We start from the raw sequence: 21,759 nt of genomic DNA on the forward strand, positions 1-21,759 counted from the left end.
CGCGAAACCACACCACCACGTGTTCGTTCGGTTTTGATTCGAACCGTTCCGTTCAGTTGCGTTCCGGTCGTTGTCGGTGTACATCCGCAGAAGCATAAGGACAACTACCACTGCAAGGTGTTTAGTACTGCTGAAACCATCGTCACACCGACATGCACGTGGTGGCATTTTAAACGGTGCTCGTTAATATCGTGTGTGATCGTTCCTGCGAGGAGCTTTAGTTTTAGGTTTAGCCTGAATAGTGAAGAGCTCCACAGAATGCGCATCCACACGGCAACGCAGCGTCGTGTACCGTCGTCTACCATGTCGCTGGATAATTGTCTCGATCCGTCCCTGATGGATACGAGTGTACCGGCCGTCTTTCCACCCGCAATTAGACGCTACCCGCACAATGGACTTACTGCAGCGGAAGAATTCCAACAGGATTCATCTCAGCGAACACAGGAATCGGTCGGTCATGGTGTTTTGTTTGGCACCACGCGCACGTTACCAACCGTGTCGGAGCGTGTCGTTGGTTATGGCAGACGATCGAACGATTACGATGACAACGGAATCGAAGTGCAACAGTTGGCAAACGGTGATCTGGCACTGATCGGTAATCGACTATGCCGGGAAGATTCCGGCATTAGTATAAACGATCCTCATCAGCAGGAGGGTCGGTTTGAGAGGTTGAAGAAAATTTGCTCATTTGGAACGCTATCGTCTGGCGGTGTAGGGGGTGGTGGTGCTAGTGGCTCCGACTCGGTAGGATCGAATGGAATTAGTAGGAGTCAGCACTGGATGATGTTGATCACACCCGTAGTGTCGAGGTTAGTGCGCAGGATAGCCAATAGAATGTGGAGCAACGAACAGACCTCAACATCCCACTTTCCTTTCCGCTGTTTGGCAGCTTCTCTTTGGCTCTCGTAATAGCCGCAGTTGTTGGACCTCAGTGGTTACTGACGGAGGAAAAAATACCGATAACTACGTACAACAGCAGTACGCACGGAGTTGGCACGATGGCGGTACCGACCAGTGCCACCACCAACAGTCTCCTTCACAACCAGCAGCTCAACATACAGCATCCACACTTAATACCAGCGACGAAGGACGATGGCACCGGGGCTTTTCTGACCAAGTACACCAAATCCTCGCTCTGGGAACTCTGCAGTAAGTATAGCGGTAAGTCCGGTAAGGTTCCACAGAGACCAATATTTACCACCACGCTCTAACGGCTTAATTTGAATCTAGGTCTTGAATTACCACCATAGTAGACAAGAATTACCCAATCGCCTGCTCATAGCTTACTGAGATTTGAAACTGGAGATCCAGCAACGTGTGTTGGGGAAGTGTACGCATTAACACGAACTCCACTATTTCACCCATCATCGGTGAATGAATCGATGTCCTCCGGAAGTGAGTTCAAGAAAGTGATGGACGATGTCTTGCAGTGAAACAAAGAAAAAAAAACACACCCGCAAAGATAGTGAACCGTGCGCACACAAAGCTAATCATTTAAGGAAAATTGATTTTTGATTACATTTTGCCAGTTCTTGGGTGCTGTTTTGGAGCGAAGAGGAACCGCATAGTCCACTCCCAGCGAGTTATTGGTGTGTGTTGCCTTAGGTGATATCGGTAATATCTTGTCAGAACACTTCTCGTCGGTACGGCAGGAACATAAACCGCCGTGAAACAAACTTCTCCGATGCTTAGACGGCAGAACTCCACAATGATTCAATTGATTGTTACGCATACAGCAATTCTGCAGATTAGCGTTTTGTCTTAGAACAATCATCCCTGTAGTAATGCTAAATCATTTCCACCAATATTAACCTCGCAACCGCACGCTTGAGAAGTTCACAGTGTTGGTAGTAGAACAGCACCGGATGGATGAGCTCGCGCAATACGTTGGCCTTACACCATAAAACGGGATAAGGCAGTACACCAGTACACCGTAATCACCGGATATCGGAAATCGGTAGAAAAAGACTGTACACCGCGGGAATGGTTGGCAGTGGTTTGATTTTAACACCTGTAACGATGCAACGTCCCGCTGAAAGGACCTGCCCTGGACCTGGAAAGCAGAGTTTCTCTCCAGCCGGCGATAAAGATGGTAGTAGGCTTGAGTTACAAGCGTTTACCGCACCGGTACCGGATACAGCGCCCCGAACACATCGGAAATGACACTTTGACGGTGGGAGTTTTCTTTTCCATTTCGTTGGCCACATGCTTTCTTTCTGCACCTTCGGATGCTGTAGTTGAATTTATTCTGTGCTTCCTTCCTTGTGACCCCTTTGCCCCCCCCTAATATCCAGCTGACACTTGTGAGCTGAAGATTGAGAAGCTAAAAAAAAGAACGAAAAATAATAATAATCCCCAAACGCTCCGTTTCTAATTTGTGTGATTTTCTTGCTTTCGTTGATTCGATTTCTACAGGTGGTACGGCCGCCCCGGGTCCGTCATCGCAGCCACAACTGGTGGGGAACGAATTCCACTGCTCCAAAATCGATTATTTCCCGAGCGAAGGGTACAGCCCGGATCCGAACGATTCGACGAATGCAATTCCCTGTAAGTGTGCCCGGTGCGCAAGCAGGAACAGCATTTCGGACGGTGCATGTGTCTCGTCTCGAGTGCATCCAGAGCGCGTTAACGGTCTCGTGCGTGGCATTAATGAGCAGTAAACGGTAGTAAACTCCACCCGAAGCATTAGTTAAAATTCGGCAGCTTTTTTTTCTTTTCGATTGATGTTGGTTTAATGAATGCGCCGTTTTCTTAGGTGGCTAGGTAGTATTTTAACCCTGCATAAAGGGCAACTGGGTGGCATGATGGTAGCGACGACGGTCTGCACACGAACGGACCATACCAAAATCCCATACGGAGCAATCCTCCGTAACAATCAACTTGACTATCCGGATTCGTGGTAGCTAGCAGTGGCAGTCCTGCCATGACAGGCTATAACTTTAGATGGATTTTAATTTAACCACACGTACCTGCCACAGTCAACTCTGGTTCTTCGGAACTGGGTCCCTACGGTGTTAAAGCCCCTCGATACTACCAGTAAATACTTAATAGATGAATGTTTGTAGCAGCTGGAATGGTCAGTCCAGATGATGAGATTCGTGCCACGAGTCACGGTGTATTAAGACGAACTTTGGAGGACTTAGACAAGAAATCACGGAAATGGAACCCCCGCGGTTTACGTATGTCTTGATCTAGTGTTTGATCACCCTATGCATGTTATCGATTACTCGTGGGTAATGTTTTAAGTTCTACGGCTTAAAAATTACACATCTCCATCAATAACGCTCGCCGAACGCTGTGCGCCCACCTGTTACATCTTATGGTGGGGCCCGGTCCACTGTTTTCAAGCGCCACCTTACGGGACACAACATGCATCCCCTGGCTGACCTCATTATGATGTAATATAATTATCGATGGACACAATCCTTTTGATGTGTGGCAACTCTGGAACGGTGCGCACCCGGGGTTCGAGACAACGGTCCTTAAAGTAGGTGTGATGGTACGCTTTAGCCCACCACCCGGCGGCACCACCTTACGCTGGAATGACCAAGTGACCGAGATTTTCCTTTTCATTTGCTACCATCGGTAGACTTATGTTGCGCCACACCGCACCACATCCGCACCCGGATCCAGTTCGCTGTTCAAATGAATGCACCTGACTGTTTATGTGTCAACTCACACTCCTAATGGCACGATGGGCCATTCGTTTCGTTCCCTAGAACTCGCAAAAACACGTGTGGCGAATGATGATTCGTACGGTACGGCAGATCCTTATAATTGAGGACCGTCTGAGGCCCATCTTCGCGTGGAGATGAGATTAAACTGCTGTTTCCGGATACGATGCGCCCCGATGCATAACACGATAGTAGCCGTGATTGGAGCTAGAAAAGATAAGGATATCGTTAAACAGGCTATTATGCTTCGGATTTAGGAATTTTTAACACTTTTGCAAGCATTTGCACTTCACTTTTCTCCCAAAATGGCCCCCTTTTTTTAGTCACTTTTCAATCGAATGATCAAAGGGATTCTAAATATCACTACTGTCTCACTGTAGTAAGCTTTCAACCGTGTCATAAAAAATGGCATAGTTGATGTCAAGTTGATAGTGTCAAATTGACATCCCCCCCCCCCTCCCCCTCTTCCCCCCACCTTAAAAAAAAAGTTCCAGATCCAATGGGTAAGCATTATCGAACGATTCCCCAAAAAAAAGCTGCACACACTTTCGCTTGCTGCGATGTGGCGAGATGGCTAGTAGCATGCACCGATAATCCAATTATGTTTAGAAGGTTGAACGATTCCGGTGTGTATGCGTGTGTGTGTATTTATATTGCCCAAAAATCATCGTTCCCAATCGGAACTTCTCGTTCTCGTCGTTTGCATTCTTGCTGGGCCAGTGTGTATAGTCCAGAGACTAGCTGGACTTGCTTATGAATTTTGCACCGAATTTAGGACAAAATTCATAACCGACCTCGTTCGAATGCTGCAGCAGGAGCAGGGATCTCCACCTCCCCCCCTCTGGTGCAGTGTGTGCCAGGTGCGAAAATAATTATCGGCCACCTTATTTTGCAGATACCGTAACGCATTCGTCACCGTTCTTTCTCGCCTCGAACGGTGTCCTCATCGTAAGCTACGGTCTGTTCCTGGTGGCCATGTGCTCGACGAAGCACAAAATCTGCTACTTCGTCTCCGGGGTGCTATTTATAATATCCGGTAGGTGTCCCTTTTCGTGTTTTATTTTTTTCTTTTCGTTTTTGCTCTTCCCTTCATTCTATGCTTTCGCACTGCAACAAACTGACTTTCACTTGGTGGACTTTCACCCCTCCTCACGGTTAGGGTTGCTGATGCTGATTGGGCTGATAATGTACATCTCAATACTGAAGGCAGAAATAGGTTCGAAGCTGCGGCCAAGGTCGTCGCTGCAGGCGCCACAGTTCACATTCCGCTACGGGCAAAGCTTCCTGCTGTATGTGTTCGGGTTCATCATCACCGAGCTGTCGGGCATCCTGAATGTGCTGATCTACTCGAATGTGCAGCAGCAGGACGAGTACAGTGTGCACGACAGTGGCCACTCGGGCTACCACACCTACCAGAACCTTTCCGGTGGCATCCAGTACAATCTGCACTATCGGCGCGAGCTACCTTCTGCCGGTGGTGATGAGCTCGTCAAGGGCCAGAACGGCCCACCGATCGTTGACTACCGCTATCCCTACGATGGGCTCGACCGTGAGACCACACCGAGATACTACTTCGAGCAGCAGCAACAGCAGCAGGATGATGACGGCGAAGTCGATTGTCGTCTGCACAGACGCGCGGCGTTTGGACGTATGGCGAATGAGGGGATGTCCAAGAGTCTCACGGATCTGCTCTACATGGAACCGAGCCAGGTATATCCCGATCGGGAGCTCGCTCAATCACGTGTGCGTACCAACGGAGACGGACAGCGCACGGATCGTCCGTCACCAATCGCAAACTTGGAATTCTCACACTGGTCCTCAACGGGTAAGCTGACGCGAAGCGTATCAACCTACACAGATCTGCTACCGGTAAGCGATTTTGTCGAGCAAGACACGGTACGCACGCGACGAGCACGTTCCCGCTCACCATCGCGCAGTGATGACGAACCTGCCAATGAAAAACTGAGCAACATCTGTGGCCTTTCCCGCCACTACCTGTCCCGGGAGCTATCCAAGGAAAAGCTGTTCAACGAGTTCTGCAAAAAGGTTGGACCACGACCGAAGCCCAAGGACATCTACTACATCGAGAGCGATGGACGCAACGGTGACAACAGCTACCGTAGCGTGTTTGTAGTGGAACCACCGTCGTCCCCATTTGCAGCTCGCAACCGATCCTCACAGCGAAGGCGCAATTCGATGGCGGATACGCGACGCAGCAGGGTGACTGCTCACGAACCGTTCGCCTATGCGTCCAACTATCGTCACCGCATACATTCGGACAACTCGTTGGATGGTTTGGAGCACGACGCACAAGGCGGATACAAGCGGCGTCGGGATCCGATCGGGCGGGCTCGTTCGGTGGACTACAGGCAAACGTTACCACGCAACTTTCAGCAGCGCCACGCGGGAACCAGCGAGCCGGAGGACGAAACTGGAGGATTCGGCGAACGGGTAGCGCTGGAGCGGAAGCGTGTGTCCGCTAGTGGACTTTTGCTGGAACCCGAACGGTAAGTCAATGAACGTAAGGTTGAAATGTAATCGCAAATCTATAGGCTATACCTTGCTCTTCTAGGGTTAATGTGTCGCATGGAGAACTCTCGTCGGATACCCGAACTGGTCGATGGCACAGAAGTGGAGAACACTTTTCGCTGCACAATGATGCCGAAAGAGACATCAGAGTAGCGGACAAAACGCATTGCCCTAAATATCTGGATCCACCTCCACCGGCCTACACATCCGCGCTGTCCACCACTGGACAACAGCCACAACCGCAAAGAGATAACGTTGCATCCTCATCGCATATGTACCGGAGCTACGGTGATTTATCTTCCCAGCAGGACTTCCGCCGACCAACGATCCTATCGCCCCACGTCTTTTCACCGATCAATCAAACGACCACATCGCCCGCATTGCGTCCCATTCTTACTGTAGTGCAGCAGCAACCGCACCGGCACGTCCATCATCAGCACCATCGCCATACTTCCGTGCAACAAGAGCAGCAGCAGCAGCAGGGTTCGCCAGTGTTCGATCTGGATCGCATCGAGCAGGAAAGGCGCAAATCTCACTCGCAGCTTTTTCTCAACAGCCCAGCCAGCAGTTCGACGGTGGAGCAATATGATTTCGTTAACGGTACAGCCGTTTAGAGAGAGGGGACACGTAACAATCGACATGCGCCACGGAGCAAACCGTCGTAATATCGCTGTCAACGATAATCATGCTTAATCATTCCCTTACGTCTGTCGATATGTATTGTTTAAATTGAAGCTATTGCACTAGTCTATCATAAATTAATGTGAATAAATTCATTGAATTTGAAAACACTTAATTCGGATTATCTGCATACCGCAATGGCCGTTCGCTCCATTTTTATACAACATACAACATTTATTTATACGCATAATACACGTTGCTAACAGGCAAACCATTCCAATTTCAATGCACCACCTTCGCTTTGTAGCACTTTAGTTTTAGGCGGTCGTGAGCATATCGCTACTATATTCATTTAGAGTGCATTTGTACACACGTGGTATTTACCTTACGGAGCGTCTATTTATGTACGCATTCGAATGCCTTCTGCGCCGATGGTTATGTATAGTTGTGTTGCGCAACATAGCGCATACGCATATGGACGTGCTATTTACAATGCTTTTTCCGTCGCGTGGCGCACACCTTCCAGGAAAACAATATTGCAAATCGGGGTTTCGTTGCGACTAAGTGTAAGTGTTAAGTAAAACTTTTGGTGGGTAGGTCCGACATGCTGTGGCCAAGGCGTTCGCCTTCAGCAGCAAGCTTTACCTGAAAACTGATATGAATCGGTATCTTTGTTGATTATGCTCGAACGGATAATAATTTAACTCGGCTAAGAGTGGCCCCAAAATCATCGACTTAAAATGACACGGCTTCAGGTTTCGAAAGCAAATCATATTCTTCTGCTTGACTAATATGGAGACAGGGCTACGATAACTGGTTGATCTTATCATCTGCGACGTTTGTTCTGTTCTCATCATCCGCCGTATCATTTGGATTTTGTGTTTTTCAGATCATAATATACCATCATGGCGTAAGTGATTTTGTACAGAAATGGATAAAGTTTCTTTTCGTCCTATGTTTGTTTAGTAGCATGCTAATAACTCGTGTCTTTGGAAGTGCACTGATCCGGTACGCAATTTTGTTCTAATCACCACACAGACTAATTGAAAGGAAATCGTGGTGGAGTCACTGAACGAAACTTCACCGATCACTGGCAGTTCTAGGTTCTTAATCTTAACGACAGTTAAACGAATCCATCCCCACGTTAATTACACACTAATATCGATGCATGGCACTGCATGAACCGTTGTGAGGGTTGGCGCGTTTAACGACAGTATAGTGTAACGAACAGATATGAAGGCATTATTCGGCGCTTCAAGAGAGGCGTACACCATTGGTACATAGATACAAAATAATTGATTTAACCTAACTTTGATAAGCTTTTTTTTTACAACTATCAATGTAACTGTAACAATTCAAACCCATACACACCACAGAAGGAAAAGCGATGCAATATACGCTCGTTTTGTTTGTTATCTCTCTCACATTTGTTCGAATTATCCGATCAAATGCAAGGCTTTTCTCTATCTGACAATGATATCTATATTTTTACTATTCGATTATTGGTGTGGTTTTTGCTGTTACGTCTTCGTAGAGGCGACGCTATTGCTAGGGTTTATATTACCATGAGAGAACTACGATTACATCACATATCACATTTAAATAATCGAAAACATTGTTTGTGATTCTAGTTTCGCCTTTCAATCGAAACCGGGATTGATTGAATAAACGATGGAAACTAGTTGCACGTGCTGCTCTAGAATGCTTTTCTTTGAGCTGTGTGATCAGATGGACCATGTCTTCACTTTGGTGCAAAGTGAAAGAAATGGTAGCGATGTCGCATTCGATTGGAAACACGTTTCAGTCGTATTGCAAACATGCTTCGCGTGCAACGTAAATGAAACCCAACAGAGGAAAAAAAAACAACCTTAGTTAAACATAACAATAAAAAATGAGATAACCCGCATCACTTCGTAGGCGCATACACGCCTTAAAAGCTAAATAAGTTAGCTATTCGCCGGAAAACATTTCGCACACGGCTATATATCATACGCCGGTAAGAATCGAGAGTTGAGCTCGAGACTAAAATATATCTTTTCCCTTCTACTTTCCCATCGTACTATGGGAGTCTATCTTCCGAACGGTATATGCGCACAGGTTGTGCATTTTTCCGTTTTTTATTGAGCATTTTAATATCCACGACCCTTGAACAATCAAGGTTTCAATTTATGTAACGTTTGGAACTGATGTCTCGTACTGTTGTAGCTTAAGGCTATAAAAGAGAGCACGCGTTATTAATGAACCAGGCAAAACTTCCAGGCAAATAAGCGCAACAACGTGAGGACATCTAGGATAGTCAAAAATAAATACAACTCTACAGACGAAAATCATTGCGCCATGCTTACAGCCTAGATCATCAGTCAGAAGAATCATTTTGTTTAATTAGGGTTTTCGGAGACAGCGCGACTTTCCACATGAAGTTAGCAGAGTAAGCCTGAAAAGAGGTAGAATTTTCTACTGCAGACAAGCCTGGATTTTCTCGATCCATTCCTGCGCACTGGATGCTTCCTGGGCGTAGAAATTATACGTTCGTCGGCTAGTTTTGAGCTGAAAATAGTGAATGAATGTGTTTGTTATAATGCTACCATCGACGAACAAATACCACCGGTACTTACATCGAAAAATGCTCGATCATCAACCTTTTTCGAAGGAGCTGGTGCAGTTTGAGGAGGTGCTTGCGCGACCGATTGTACTTCCGCCAGTTCTGTAATGTAATGTATTAGCGAGAAGGTACAGTATGGAGGGGGGAATGTTTGCCCAAAGCTATAAAACAAGTCGGAAGCATACTAACCAATGTAACCCTTGCAGCTGCAATCATCCATCGTGTCGTAGTACCGCAACTGATGCTTGTGCGAGTCCAGCACAAACCAGCGTTGCTTCCAGTTCTTTAAGATCGCGCCGCGTTTGTACAGGTAGCTACAAAATAATTGTATTAATTATAACAGTGCTCCCAGGACTAACCGTAAATATCCTACACACTTACCCTTCGTGTGTACGATCGTCAGCAACCTTGCTATCATACTGTTCGTAATAATGCTGACTGTTGGTATTTGTTGTGTTAACACTAGACGTTACACTATTATTGTCCCCCTGCGTTCGAGCCAGCGTCGGTTGATTGCCACCTTCGACTGCTTTGTATTTGGTACAATTCTTCGGTACCGATTCCGCACACTTCTCGTGATAGGTGTTTCCACAATCAACGCATCTGTATCGAAAGGAAACATCATTAGCATGTCGCTTCAAAATAAGAAAACTATTATTGCCACATGGCGGATGTTACCTTAAACCATTCAGCAGAGGACCCCAGAGAACGTTACCACAGTGATTGCAATTGACCGGTGCCGAATAAACGTGCTTTTCAAAGCGATGTGGATGGAGGAAGTTCTCCTGATGAAATCCAGCCTGTCGACCGCGCATTAGTATTTCCAGCGTGGATCTAAGTGGCAAGTATCAGTGAAAAGAAACACCATCAATATATCGGTAGGCTGCAAGTAAATCCCTATATGAAATTATACCTTTTGTGTAACAATCGACCATGCGAACGGACCAAAGCACTGCTGAACGACGCATGCCGGGTCAGGGAATCTGAGTGCGGTGGTTCCAGTTTATCCCACACCTGGCGCCACTTTTGCGGCAATAAGCCCCGCTCTGCTTCGGCCGTTTTCAACTCATCCAGCAACTTGGTGAACGCGTCCGCTTCGTAACGGCTCAAACTATCGTAATTAACGGTCACAACACGCCGCCTTGGCTGTCGTAGCATTAGAGCACCTGACGGGCCACCGGTACTGCTCAGACTTCCAGCATTGCCCGCACCACCATTGCCACCGGTTGTTGTCGAATACATGTAATCACAGTCGTCCTCCATATTATCACTACCGACTAGCTCGGGATCGTACGGTGGTCCTTGGGCGAGTTCCTCGCCGAGATAGTACGACCAAATCTCCAACACCGAAATGGAACTCTGCGGCCGCAGCACTGTGCGTTCCGGATCGGGCGTGTACATAAAATTGTAGAACATTGGGGATTTCGCGTGCTGCCGCTCAATGTAGTCAAAGAGCGAGGGGCCAAACTTTTGCGTGTTTGTGTTTCTACCACCCCCAATTACTCCGCTACTGTTCGACGAAGATCCCATGGGGCCGCCGCTACTTCCAACACCGCCCGGAACGCCGTTACCACCGCTTCCTCCACCCATGCCGTGATAGATTAGATTATCGTCATCGGAAATCGTGAGCGCTTCTACAACGTGTTTGTGGTGCGAGTTGAGCGAGCCGCGCTTATCGTCAATTGCCGTTATGCCAAAATCAACCCTTTCCAGCTCACAATCGAACAGGAAAGTTCGAAACCGGCAAGACACATGATGGTACGCCAGAAACCGTAAGTAGAACTCATTGAACTCGAATGCGAGAGGAAATTGAAGCTGTATCTGATGAACCGCATCCAGAAACTGCAAAAACGTTGGTGCAAACGGTGAACCGGAGCTTGAATTCGGCTTCAGATTGCTCCGGTGTCCAAACCTGTGGCCGAACGCAAGCCATTCCTTCTCGATCAACACTCGGAAGCCCTCAATCGTGCGGTAGTACGGATCGAGACACAGCTGCGCTAGGGATGATATTTGCGCCGATACGTCCCAACCGTCTTCGAGCGCCAGTGTTACGCTAGATTCCTGTAAATCCATCAGATCAACAACGGCTCCCGATAACTGTAGCAAACCACGAATTTGTTGCAACCAATCCGACTGTTCAACCAGCTTGGCGAACGTTTGATCCGGCTCGTTCGTATCACATGACGGTAGACAGGCTCGCATTAGTTTCTTGAAGGCGGTTCGCGAATGTCGCACGTCAGTGTAATCGACCGGAATGAATTCTGCATACATTTCCGATAACTTCGCCGATTTGGATTGCGATTTCTCGCCCAGAAAGTAGAGCGGTACGCGCTGGAATGCGTAATGTGCCTGTTGCCCGGATTGCCCAGCACCACCACCATTGCCACCGTGATGCAGATGGTGATGGTGATGGCCGCCGGGACCGTCGCGCTCCCAATGATTCACATCCCGCAAGCTAGTGGAATCGGGACCACCTCCTACCGCTGTCGATGAGTTGCGGTTTGGTTTCAACGAAGTCCATTTGTTCGACTTCCCTATATTCGATCGCATCGCACTGAAACTCGAGAATGAAGAATTGTTGATGGAATACAGACCTCCACCGCCAGTGGAATTTAGACCACCGCCATTTCCACCACCATCATGGTGCGAGTGATGCTGTTGCTTACGGCCAACATCAGGCGTTAGGGTGGAGATATCCGAGCGCGTCATCGGATTGTTCGCAACCAGGGCGAGCGAATCGAGCGAGATATTGGAATCAGACAGTCCACCCCACGCTTGATGCCGAATCGTGCGCGTATGTGGTGTCATTTTGATCACCTGAACGAAGTATCGATCTTGCTCCTGGAAGCTCGTACTATCAGTGGAGGTATTCGCTGACCCTGGATGGCCTTTTAGCATCCCCATCACGCCCTTTGCTTGCGGTACGGCACCACGCAGCAGCGTGGCCCCATTACGATGTCGCCACGTCGCCACCGGTATCCGGTGCTGTTTGTAGCATCGTGCCATACATCGAAGCGAATCATCCGACACCTCCTTCGGGCAAACTATCATCGCCGGGTACGTTCGGCAGATACTGTAGTTGCTGTTTACGGGCGAAATACGATACCCTGTCGTCTGCACATCGCCCAGCCCCAACCGTAACCAGTCACGAACATAACTTCGCTCTTTCAACCGCTCCACATCCTTCACGTGAACACGTGGCAGCGTATCCGTACCATCGTCGGAGACGTCATCATCGTCGTTGTTGTTGTTGTTCTCGTTCATTCCACCACCACCTCCGCCGGAACTGTTGCCTCCACCTGGTCCACCCATACCTAGCAGCCCACCACTAGCGTATGCATCATCATAATCGACCGCACCGGGCAGTATATATTTCCGTTTCGTAGCGCCCGTCTTTTGCTTGAAACCTGCCTTCTTTGCCGTACGCAATAGCGTTTTCTTCGCAAAGTCCTTCAGTGTGGCATTTTTCTCCTTCACTTTATGACCCGGCAAAAGGGCGGGATGGGCCAAACCGTGCGTGGCAAACGCAAAATGCCCAAACTCGTCCTCCGGGTGACGTATCTTATGAACGGCTTTCCGAAATGCGTCCACCTGTTCCTGCGGCACTTCCTCATCGAAGGCGACTTTAATTAGCTGGAAGGTGCAAGATCTCAGCTGCATTCCTTCTGGCAGCACCTGCTCGAGATGCTGCAGGTATATCACCGTCAGCCGTTTTTCTTTTGTAAGCGATGAAATGGGAAACGCACGGACTACGCTCTGCTCGCAAGAATACGAATCGCACGGCGATCCTCGGAACACCACACGGTAGTTGGTTAGGAATATAGCTCCCTCAGCCGGGAGCATCGTGCCACTGCTACCTCCTTCCTTATCTTCCCGCCCGTCCGCCAACAAATACGCCCGCAGCTCACCAATGATCTTTTCATCCTGCAGCAAGACCGGATACTGCAGCTTCGGTTTCTGGATCGGCGGTATACGCTTCGCTTCGCGTGCAACCGCCTCGAGCGTCTCGATGTGCATCTGTATCGTACCGGGTACCATCTGATGTAGATTGCGCACGTGCTCCGCAGTCACGTTACCTTCGGTGCAAACGCGATCGATGAACTTGCACACCATCTTCGTAACCGCACTGCCCGTTTCACCGGGATCATGCTCTTCGAAACCTTCGTCGCTGTTGTGGTCGCTGTTGTGGCTGCGCGATTCGATCACGCTATTCGACACGCTCGTATCGTCCTCGAGATGGCGACCATCCTTGTCACGTTGCACCCGACCCACGGCACCACCAACGTCTTGTGGGATTAATAGGTACACCATCCGGTAAGCGTAGTGAATGGCATGGCTGTACAGCGTACTTTCCTCCTTGTTGGTAAGTTCCTTCTGCGTAACCGAATCCATCGTAGCCCACTTACCCATCTGATCGGCCGCTATCTCCAGCGCCGACGGTTCTTGAGCCCGCGTAAGCATCGAAGCACGGTCGAGTTTATCGCGCGAAATGGATTGTGAAAGTAGCGCGCTGCTGTCCGCAAATCCAACCGTCGCACTTCCACCGACACCGCTCGGTTTTGGCCAGTTTGCAAGCGGTAGATACAGTTCTTTAATCGCCGTCTGAACCTCTTGGTAATACGCATCCTCCCAAAACTGCTGAGACTTCCACACCGGATGATCTTGGATGCAGGTGTACGCAAACTGAATCACGCCCGTACAGAGCTTGCGACAAAACAGAGACGACAGCGGAAGCAATGCGGCCGCCACGCCATACTCGTCCTTCGCCGAATCATCTTGTAGCGCACGGTTCATCAGCTTAATTACGAGATCAAACTGCTGGTGATCGAGTTGCTTGTTGCCCTGTCCGATCTTTGCCAGTTCGCGGCACATAGTAAGCCGAGCTTCGCGCTGCTTTAGTATACGCAGCACCGCTGGGAAGCTTTTGCGTGCCTCCGTTATCTTATTGTCGAAGATGCAACTGATACAGTTTCGCAGCACCTCCAGTTTGCGTGCACTATTATTCACGATGGGGCGTGATTCTTGTGGGGCTGGTTTCAAATACGGTCCCATCGGTACGATACGCAGCTTAACCCGAACCGGTTGCATACGGGACTGCAAATCGTTCGCCTGCAGCCCATCGTTGATAACATTTTGCACTTCCTGCGCGTCAATCAGCGGCATCGGTGGTTGATGAATTCTAGCAAAAGCACCATCCGGAGGGCGCAAAATTTTCTGCTGAAACGATTGCTGATTCGGGTATTCGTTGGTATACAGCTGTTTTGCCAGATCCTGTATGTGACCCAGCACCAGCGAAGCGTCCAGCGATTCGGATTTCAGTAGATCGTTCATTGTGCTGTACAGCTCGTCCCATGCGTCGCACGCACGCCACGGTGGGCCACGTTCCGTCACAAACCCGGTAAAGAACATACTGTCCAACACACGCGACAAAAACTCACAATCAACTAGTTCCCGCGCCCCGAGGAAACCGGCTCGATGAAACTGGATGATCGGCTTGGGGTTAATCCGAATCAGCGTGAGGTAGGATCGATAGCCCTGCAGCAGTTGCGCGAAAAGTCTCATGAAAACTGCTCTTATTTCCTTATCAAGCATTATGTCGTTCTTTTGCTCGCGAAAACTGTACCCATTTGTACCGCCCACCGGCGCCAGGGCCATACTCTGGTTGATGTTGTTGTTAAGCCCAGGACCGTGAGCATTGCTACCGGCCGGAAAGGCGAGATCAGCCAATGCTAGTTCCGGATGCAAAACCATCCGTAGAGCATGTTCGGTTGAGTCCCAAAGCGAAGCCGGTAACCGCGCGATTGGTGGTACGAGTGACTCGGGAATGTGTATTGATCCTCCATCGAGATCGGCAACGATCACATCCAATATTTCGCTTATTTCCGACCGAAGCGAACTGTGGATGCCCATGATAAACGTTGTCGGCATGGTAAGTACTTCCAGCAGCGATGCAGGCAGTATCGGAATGTAGACAAGACTATACCGGAAGGGATACATTAGCGCCGTCAATGCCCGACAGCTGTCCGTTAGGCGCGTGTAGCTGGTCGAGTGAAACAGGATCTTGTGCTCGGTCATGACGGCACAAAACAGCAACATTACGTTCTTAATACCCAGCTGATGGAACAGCAAGCTGACGCAGGAACCCGTCACGGGCAATGTGTTTGAAATCGGTGGCTGCAGGATCTGTTTATCGCCCGCACCGATCGAAAAACGCACCGGAGGTCCACCGGGCGGTGGTACCTGTATACAGCCAAGGATGCTACCGATCAAATAGTGCAGCTGAAATTTGAGGCTCTCCAAGTACACCGTGTAGATCGTGCCGAGACAATTGCGGAACGCTTCTATGTACTCCAATCGGGACACGATCACGAGACATTTCGGTGCATACATAATGCTGTGGTGGGTGATCGATGGTGGCCCACTGTTTGCCAGTACGCCACCACCCGTTCCACCGCCCGACGGTGATAGATTGTCGTCCTCTTCCTCTTCGTCGATCGGTTTGCTCGGTGTGATGGCGATGGTTTCGTTGAAGCAAAGACACGCACAATAATGCCGATTGCCGTCCATGTCGGTGAGAACCGAAACGAAAAACTGTGGCTCCTGTCGGTTGGTAGAAAGGGACCATCCTTGCGGTTGGCAGAACTGAAAGTAGGAAATTAAAAACAACAGTTTAGGTTCATCAGACTAGCCAAATAAAGGGCGATTTATGGAATGCCTACCAGTTCTATTCCCTCTATGAAAGGTGTATCGGGCCAGTCTTTTTCAGGAAATCTTTGAATAATTTTACCACTTCTTGATCCAGTTCCTACAAAACAAAGTTAAATCAAAGTTGTACCATTAGTCAAATTGAACTATAATTAAATTAAGAAATTTAACTGGAATTATATCTTTACACAAAATTAAATCTTAGACAAAGTTCGTCCGACCGATTCGAATAGTTAAATCATAAGTATAACATTATTGAATCCCAAAAAAAAGGTTTTTACCGGTTCCAAAAACAGATTGATCGAGTTTAAATAAACAAAAGACTAAATCGATAGTATCCGTTCTGTTTCTTCGTCTTTCATCTAAACCCACCTTCACCTAACTCGCACAAACTGCACTCTACTCTCCCCGGTACTTGATTTAGATTTCACTCTCTATGCGGAGTGAGTGATCGCTATACCTTTCGCTTTCCATTTGCCCTGCTGCCCCGCGGCTCAGACACTAATGGTTTGAATTACTTTTGACACTGACCGCCGACTAGTCCGTTCCGATGTGTGCACCAGCGAAGATTTCCATTGGCTTGCCGCCAGTGCCTCGGCCAATAAACCATCAACCGCAGCTGATTTTCATTCATTTTCACTACTCTCCAAAGAGCGTCGGTGCGAAGTGCGTTTTCAGTCACAGTCACATGTTTCATCCACTCTTTGTGGTGTTTAGTTTTTTTTCCTCTTTCACCAAGGGTGACGATCGATGGCGAAAGTAAGCGCACCATCATCATCGATCAGCTCGATGGCTTATACACACACGCGGTGCTACGCTTTTCAAACCGAGTAGCGGCGTAAATTATATCTATGCGAGATTTTATGGTACTGACGATGAGTTACGGACGTAACAGCGATTGATACGGCAGATAGGGAATACAGTTGTTGGGGGCATCCTAAATAATGGCGTGTTTCTATTAGTTTAGAGCAATACAGGATTGTATGCTAGTGGAATGGTTTATTTTTACTAATTTGCTAATAAACGTTTCCCTATAAAAAACGAAACGGTAAAATAAACGTTTTCCTATTGGCGAAATTGATATTACACACCATTAACATTAACAACATTATCTCTATTCTGATGAATCAAAAAATTTCATAGATTTATGGATCTTCGAAGATTCATGATTCATCAATGTTTCATGAATCTTCAAAGATTTATGTGTTATTGTAGTTATGCTTTGTAAATCTTTTAATTATACACTAGTACAGTTGCTAGTAAAACAAACTCTGTTCAAGTCTTGCTCATAGGCACAAAACCTCTGAGAAAAAAAAATACTTGCATTATTTCACTACGACAAAAAATGTTACTTTTACGAGCTCAAAATCATAAAACATGAGCAAAATGCGGATTTGAGGACTCATGAGCCTTCGGGATCGATCATAGATCTATAAGCATCCATGAATCCTTCGCGAGTTGTATGATGATTTAATGACTCTCTACAAAAAATCAGTAAATACAACACTAAACATAACATCATTCTAATGCTAGTTGGCAGCAATGATGAAATTAATTAACTTGCTATTAATTAAATTTAAGAAACTCCACAATGCTTCGTTTCATCGGTTTTATCGGTCACCAGGACCGATTAGTTTAGCCAAACTGGAATGTAACGTAGACCGAAGTCGAAATGCAACTTTAAAAACAAGATGAAGGAAAATGAAAACAAACATATTGAGGCACTTTTTTGAAACCATAACACATTTTCTCTCTGTGGAAAGAGGAAGTTTTTTTATCGTGCATAGTTACGTTGTGTTGGCCGTATGTTGCTTTTTCGCTTTAAAGTGAACGTGAAGAAGGTGGAAAAATTGCTTGCGAAACGCAATTTTACGTCGTTAGTGGCCACGGTGGCGGAACAAACACACGCACCGGGGCAATGGCGAGTTGGTAGCAACAACAGCAGCAGAATATGCGATCCGTTACGATCGAAAGATCGCGAAAAGGAAATTCCATGCATGCACGGCCAACCGAACATCGAAGCAGCACCCACGTATGAGAGGGAGGACGATCGCCATCCACATCAGGTGCCGCGTGATATCGGAGTGAATTTATTACCAACTTTGACCGTCTATCAAACCAGCTACAATTAACGCACCGGTAATGGAACACTTTCGTGTTTATGTTCGATGTAATATTTTCTATAAATTGAGGTACAAATTGACCACTCTGATTGACAGTGTATGAAGCAATCTGTATTTAAAACAAAAAGAAAATAACTTTTCATTCTTATTTTTTTTTTAAACAGAAGCCCAGAAAACGAACAAACGCGTTGCAAATTTATAAATGCAAACATAAGGGAAAGTATGCTTCCTCACAGTGACATATGTGATGCATTCTTCAGCAATATTCTGGTATTGCTGTGTTTGTGTATGCCAACTGGAAACCAGACAAACGCAGAAGAATGTCAACGATTGATAGTGACTTGTAAGCGTACAACTAAAAAAAAAACACGATTGGTTTGATTAGTTGTTAGAAGCATGGCCTCGGGTCTGGGGCAACTGGGTCAAATTTAAATGCATTCCAGCGAATGGAAGAACGTAGCAGTGAAACACATGTGATGATTTTTCTTCCTAAGCAAACGATGAGGTCAGACCTACAAATTAACCGTTCTATCGTAGAACAGATCGGAACGATTGTCCGAATGGTACAAGCGTTCAGTCATAGATTCATTCTCCTGTAAAACTTCAAATTCTGTAGTAAGCCGCGTTGCGATTATCGCCCCATTACAGTCTGTTGCATGTCGCATTGCTTCAGTTCTTATCACAGAGGTACGGCGACAGAGGTATTCAGATTATCTTTCACTATCCCATTATCAATAGTCATACAATGTGCTGGCAATGGAGATAAAGGTCCGAGACATTTGCTTAGCAAACAGAAAACTGTTTTCCCAGTAATTACGGATAAACCATCCATCCGTTGGGTGGTATTTAAAGCTACTTCTTTAACGTCCAATACGCAGTGAGACCACCCAACGGCGGACAACGCTTGCACTGCGTGGAATGCAACAAACCATTTGCCGTTTGCGTTGGATGTTTGCTCAAATGTAACACTATCTATCGCTACGCGTTTGCGTTCTATCAGCGAAACGCTGTGACCAAAGGGACAGCTGGTCGCGAACGGCTAGGGATTTTAACTTTGCAAATGGCAAATGATGAATAATGTATCCCCCTTGTTGCGAACCCATAGCGCACCATCGACGAGTGTCCCATCAAGCGTCGAGGGGGGAGGGAGGCTTTACATAGCTCAACTAAAAAATAAACATAAATTATAAGCGCATGAGCATATTTGCAAATATATATTGCCTGAATCTACCGAACGAGAAGGACCGAGCACAAACTACGATAAGGTATATTTGAAGAAACTTTAGATTACATTTAGGAAACAGCGGTTTGACTTACGCTCTTTCTCATGATCGTATCCCACGATGACGAAGTAGTCGGCAAGCCGTGACATTTTCGATTCATTGCGCGAATTATCCATCGCCGCAAAACGTGGAAACCGTGTTACCTAGCACTGTGTAGAGAGTTGCTATCCGCTCTTGCTGATGTGTACGATCGCTTTCTAGCCACCGAACGCGGTACACCGGTGTTCTAGGTTGGTCGGACACATTGGGTACAGTCTGCTATGTATAAAACCGATACAACCAGGACGTCACCTACGACGCGGCTCAAACAGTGGCTCCACAAAGTATGACGAATCTTCTAAACGACGATGATGATTTAATTCTTCTTTCCTGCGTATCTCGTACGCATGAAGGCCACGAAGAAACGAATGTGCAGGCTGTTCTCGTGGATGAGTATGTATTGTTCTGGTTTCGTGTTTTTTTTTCTTTTGTTGGTGCTGCTGCTCTGGCCGATGTCGCTGGTTCAGTAATTAATGCAGACGCGCGCGCTTCTCGTTGCTTTGGTTTTCCGCTTCTCCGGTTGTTCGATGTTTCCGTTGCTATGACTGCACACCGGATTACAATATTTATATACACACACACAGATACACTTTAGGCACCAAAAAAAACAAACAGTTTACGGGCGTTTGTGGTTTCAGTGTGACTGCGAAAGATATTTTTCTCTATCCGCATACGTGTAGTCTTCGATTCGATCACTCCCTACGATAAGAAACAAATTTAACTTCGCATTAGAACACATTAATCACAACCATGAAAAAAAAAAAACACAATGAATGCAGCAAAAATTCAACCACACACACAGAAGGGGGATGTGCGTTTGCACTTGCGGACGTTCTGGGCGCACTTGCAAGCACTCGGGAAGAAAGTAATGCTGCATATCCCAGCAACAAAGGAACCTGTATTCTACGACTCCCAAAATACACCCTCCTCTTGTGCTTGTTTTCGTTCTCGCACACATAAAACACTGAACTAAACCGCTATTTCGGTGCTCGTTATTAGAACCAAAATATGCTAAATGCCACAACGCACAACAGGCCACTGCCCTCTTTTTTTTAAATAAGTGCTAACGTGCGGTTGGTGAAGGGAACGGTTTGATGCTGTTCCCTAACTGGTTGACACTAGAAATTCTTAACAACTGCACGCAAAATGAGATCACGCCGTAGCCGGGATGTACGTTTTAGGCGAACACTTTTCGAATTGCTTCGTTGTTCCAGCTATGGAACACGAAGCGATTCGGTTTCCATTCTGCACACCGCAGAGCAGATGGGCACGGCTAGCAACTCTTTGGAGCAGTCGGTGCGCGCTTGTTCAATAATCTGCCGCTCCTTATTGCTTCCTGTTACCCCTCTATTGAAAGTTGATTTGTTGTTGCTTCCTTAAATTCCTTGACACGCATGCACGGGTGGGCGCGCAGCGGGCGAGATTCCCTGCTCGATGTAATTTGGCTGCACAGCAACAGAGCGATAAGCAAGAATAATCGGCTTTCCCTGCAGCAACTGCACCATTTCTTCATTCACGGGGCTCTTCTTGATGAAGAATTGTCCGCGGCTGCTTGTTTGTATTGTCGATCACGACCGCACCCAGACGCTTTTGTCTTTCTGCTTTTTGGCTATCTGTGTTGATTTTGGGGCAGTAGTTGATGATTTCACATTCGCTAGAATTATGACTACCACTGCAATGCATGCCGTACCAGCACTAACGATGGAATGGAAGTAACACAGCAGAACAATAAAAATTTTCGGTCGTTCATCTAGCAGCGTTTTGCATTAGCACTGTTTTGACAGTTCTCCAGCCATCCAATTCGTGGCCTACTACTGTTGCTGCTGCTGTAGCGCTGCTGCTGAGCGAACGAGAGTAGGCAGAACAGAAAGATATCCAACCGTTCGATGACTTTACGATCCAATCACTTTTCACTACACTGCACTACGCTTAAATCCGCGCCATCGATTCTAGGGGACGAAAAGGGCAAGTACTGGAGATAGGGTAAAACAACTTTTGCTCATACAACGGTAACCAGCAGTTGCCCCTTTGTCCTGATTAGCTCGATCTGCCGCCACCGTTTTCACTGTACACATTTCATGCTGAAATTTACAGTACTCCAAGATGCACAAACTTACAACACTTTTTCCATGGCCGTTCGTTTATTCATCTGACGGCATTAGCACAGTATCAGCAAACGAATC

At 47.2% G+C, this 21,759-nt stretch overlaps 2 protein-coding genes across 2 annotated transcripts; one reads left to right on the plus strand and one right to left on the minus strand.

The window, feature by feature from the left end:
* Positions 1 to 258: 258 nt before the first annotated feature.
* Positions 259 to 6,820, plus strand: LOC128298148 (uncharacterized). Its single transcript, XM_053033891.1, has 6 exons — positions 259 to 809; positions 890 to 1,161; positions 2,416 to 2,547; positions 4,570 to 4,710; positions 4,834 to 6,181; positions 6,247 to 6,820. Exons 1-6 carry the CDS (start codon positions 259 to 261, stop codon positions 6,815 to 6,817), a joined length of 3,015 nt encoding a protein of 1,004 aa, XP_052889851.1. The 3' UTR covers positions 6,818 to 6,820.
* Positions 6,821 to 7,073: 253 nt separating this feature from the next.
* LOC128309750 (myotubularin-related protein 13) lies at positions 7,074 to 19,658 on the minus strand. Its single transcript, XM_053046214.1, has 8 exons — positions 19,572 to 19,658; positions 16,146 to 16,231; positions 10,340 to 16,068; positions 10,105 to 10,260; positions 9,808 to 10,029; positions 9,616 to 9,740; positions 9,440 to 9,528; positions 7,074 to 9,371 (listed from the first exon to the last, which is right to left on the minus strand). Exons 1-8 carry the CDS (start codon positions 19,651 to 19,653, stop codon positions 9,279 to 9,281), a joined length of 6,582 nt encoding a protein of 2,193 aa, XP_052902174.1. The 5' UTR covers positions 19,654 to 19,658; the 3' UTR covers positions 7,074 to 9,278.
* Positions 19,659 to 21,759: the final 2,101 nt, after the last annotated feature.

This window comes from Anopheles moucheti, chromosome 2 (assembly GCF_943734755.1).
Source record: "Anopheles moucheti chromosome 2, idAnoMoucSN_F20_07, whole genome shotgun sequence".
NCBI lineage: Eukaryota > Metazoa > Arthropoda > Insecta > Diptera > Culicidae > Anopheles > Anopheles moucheti.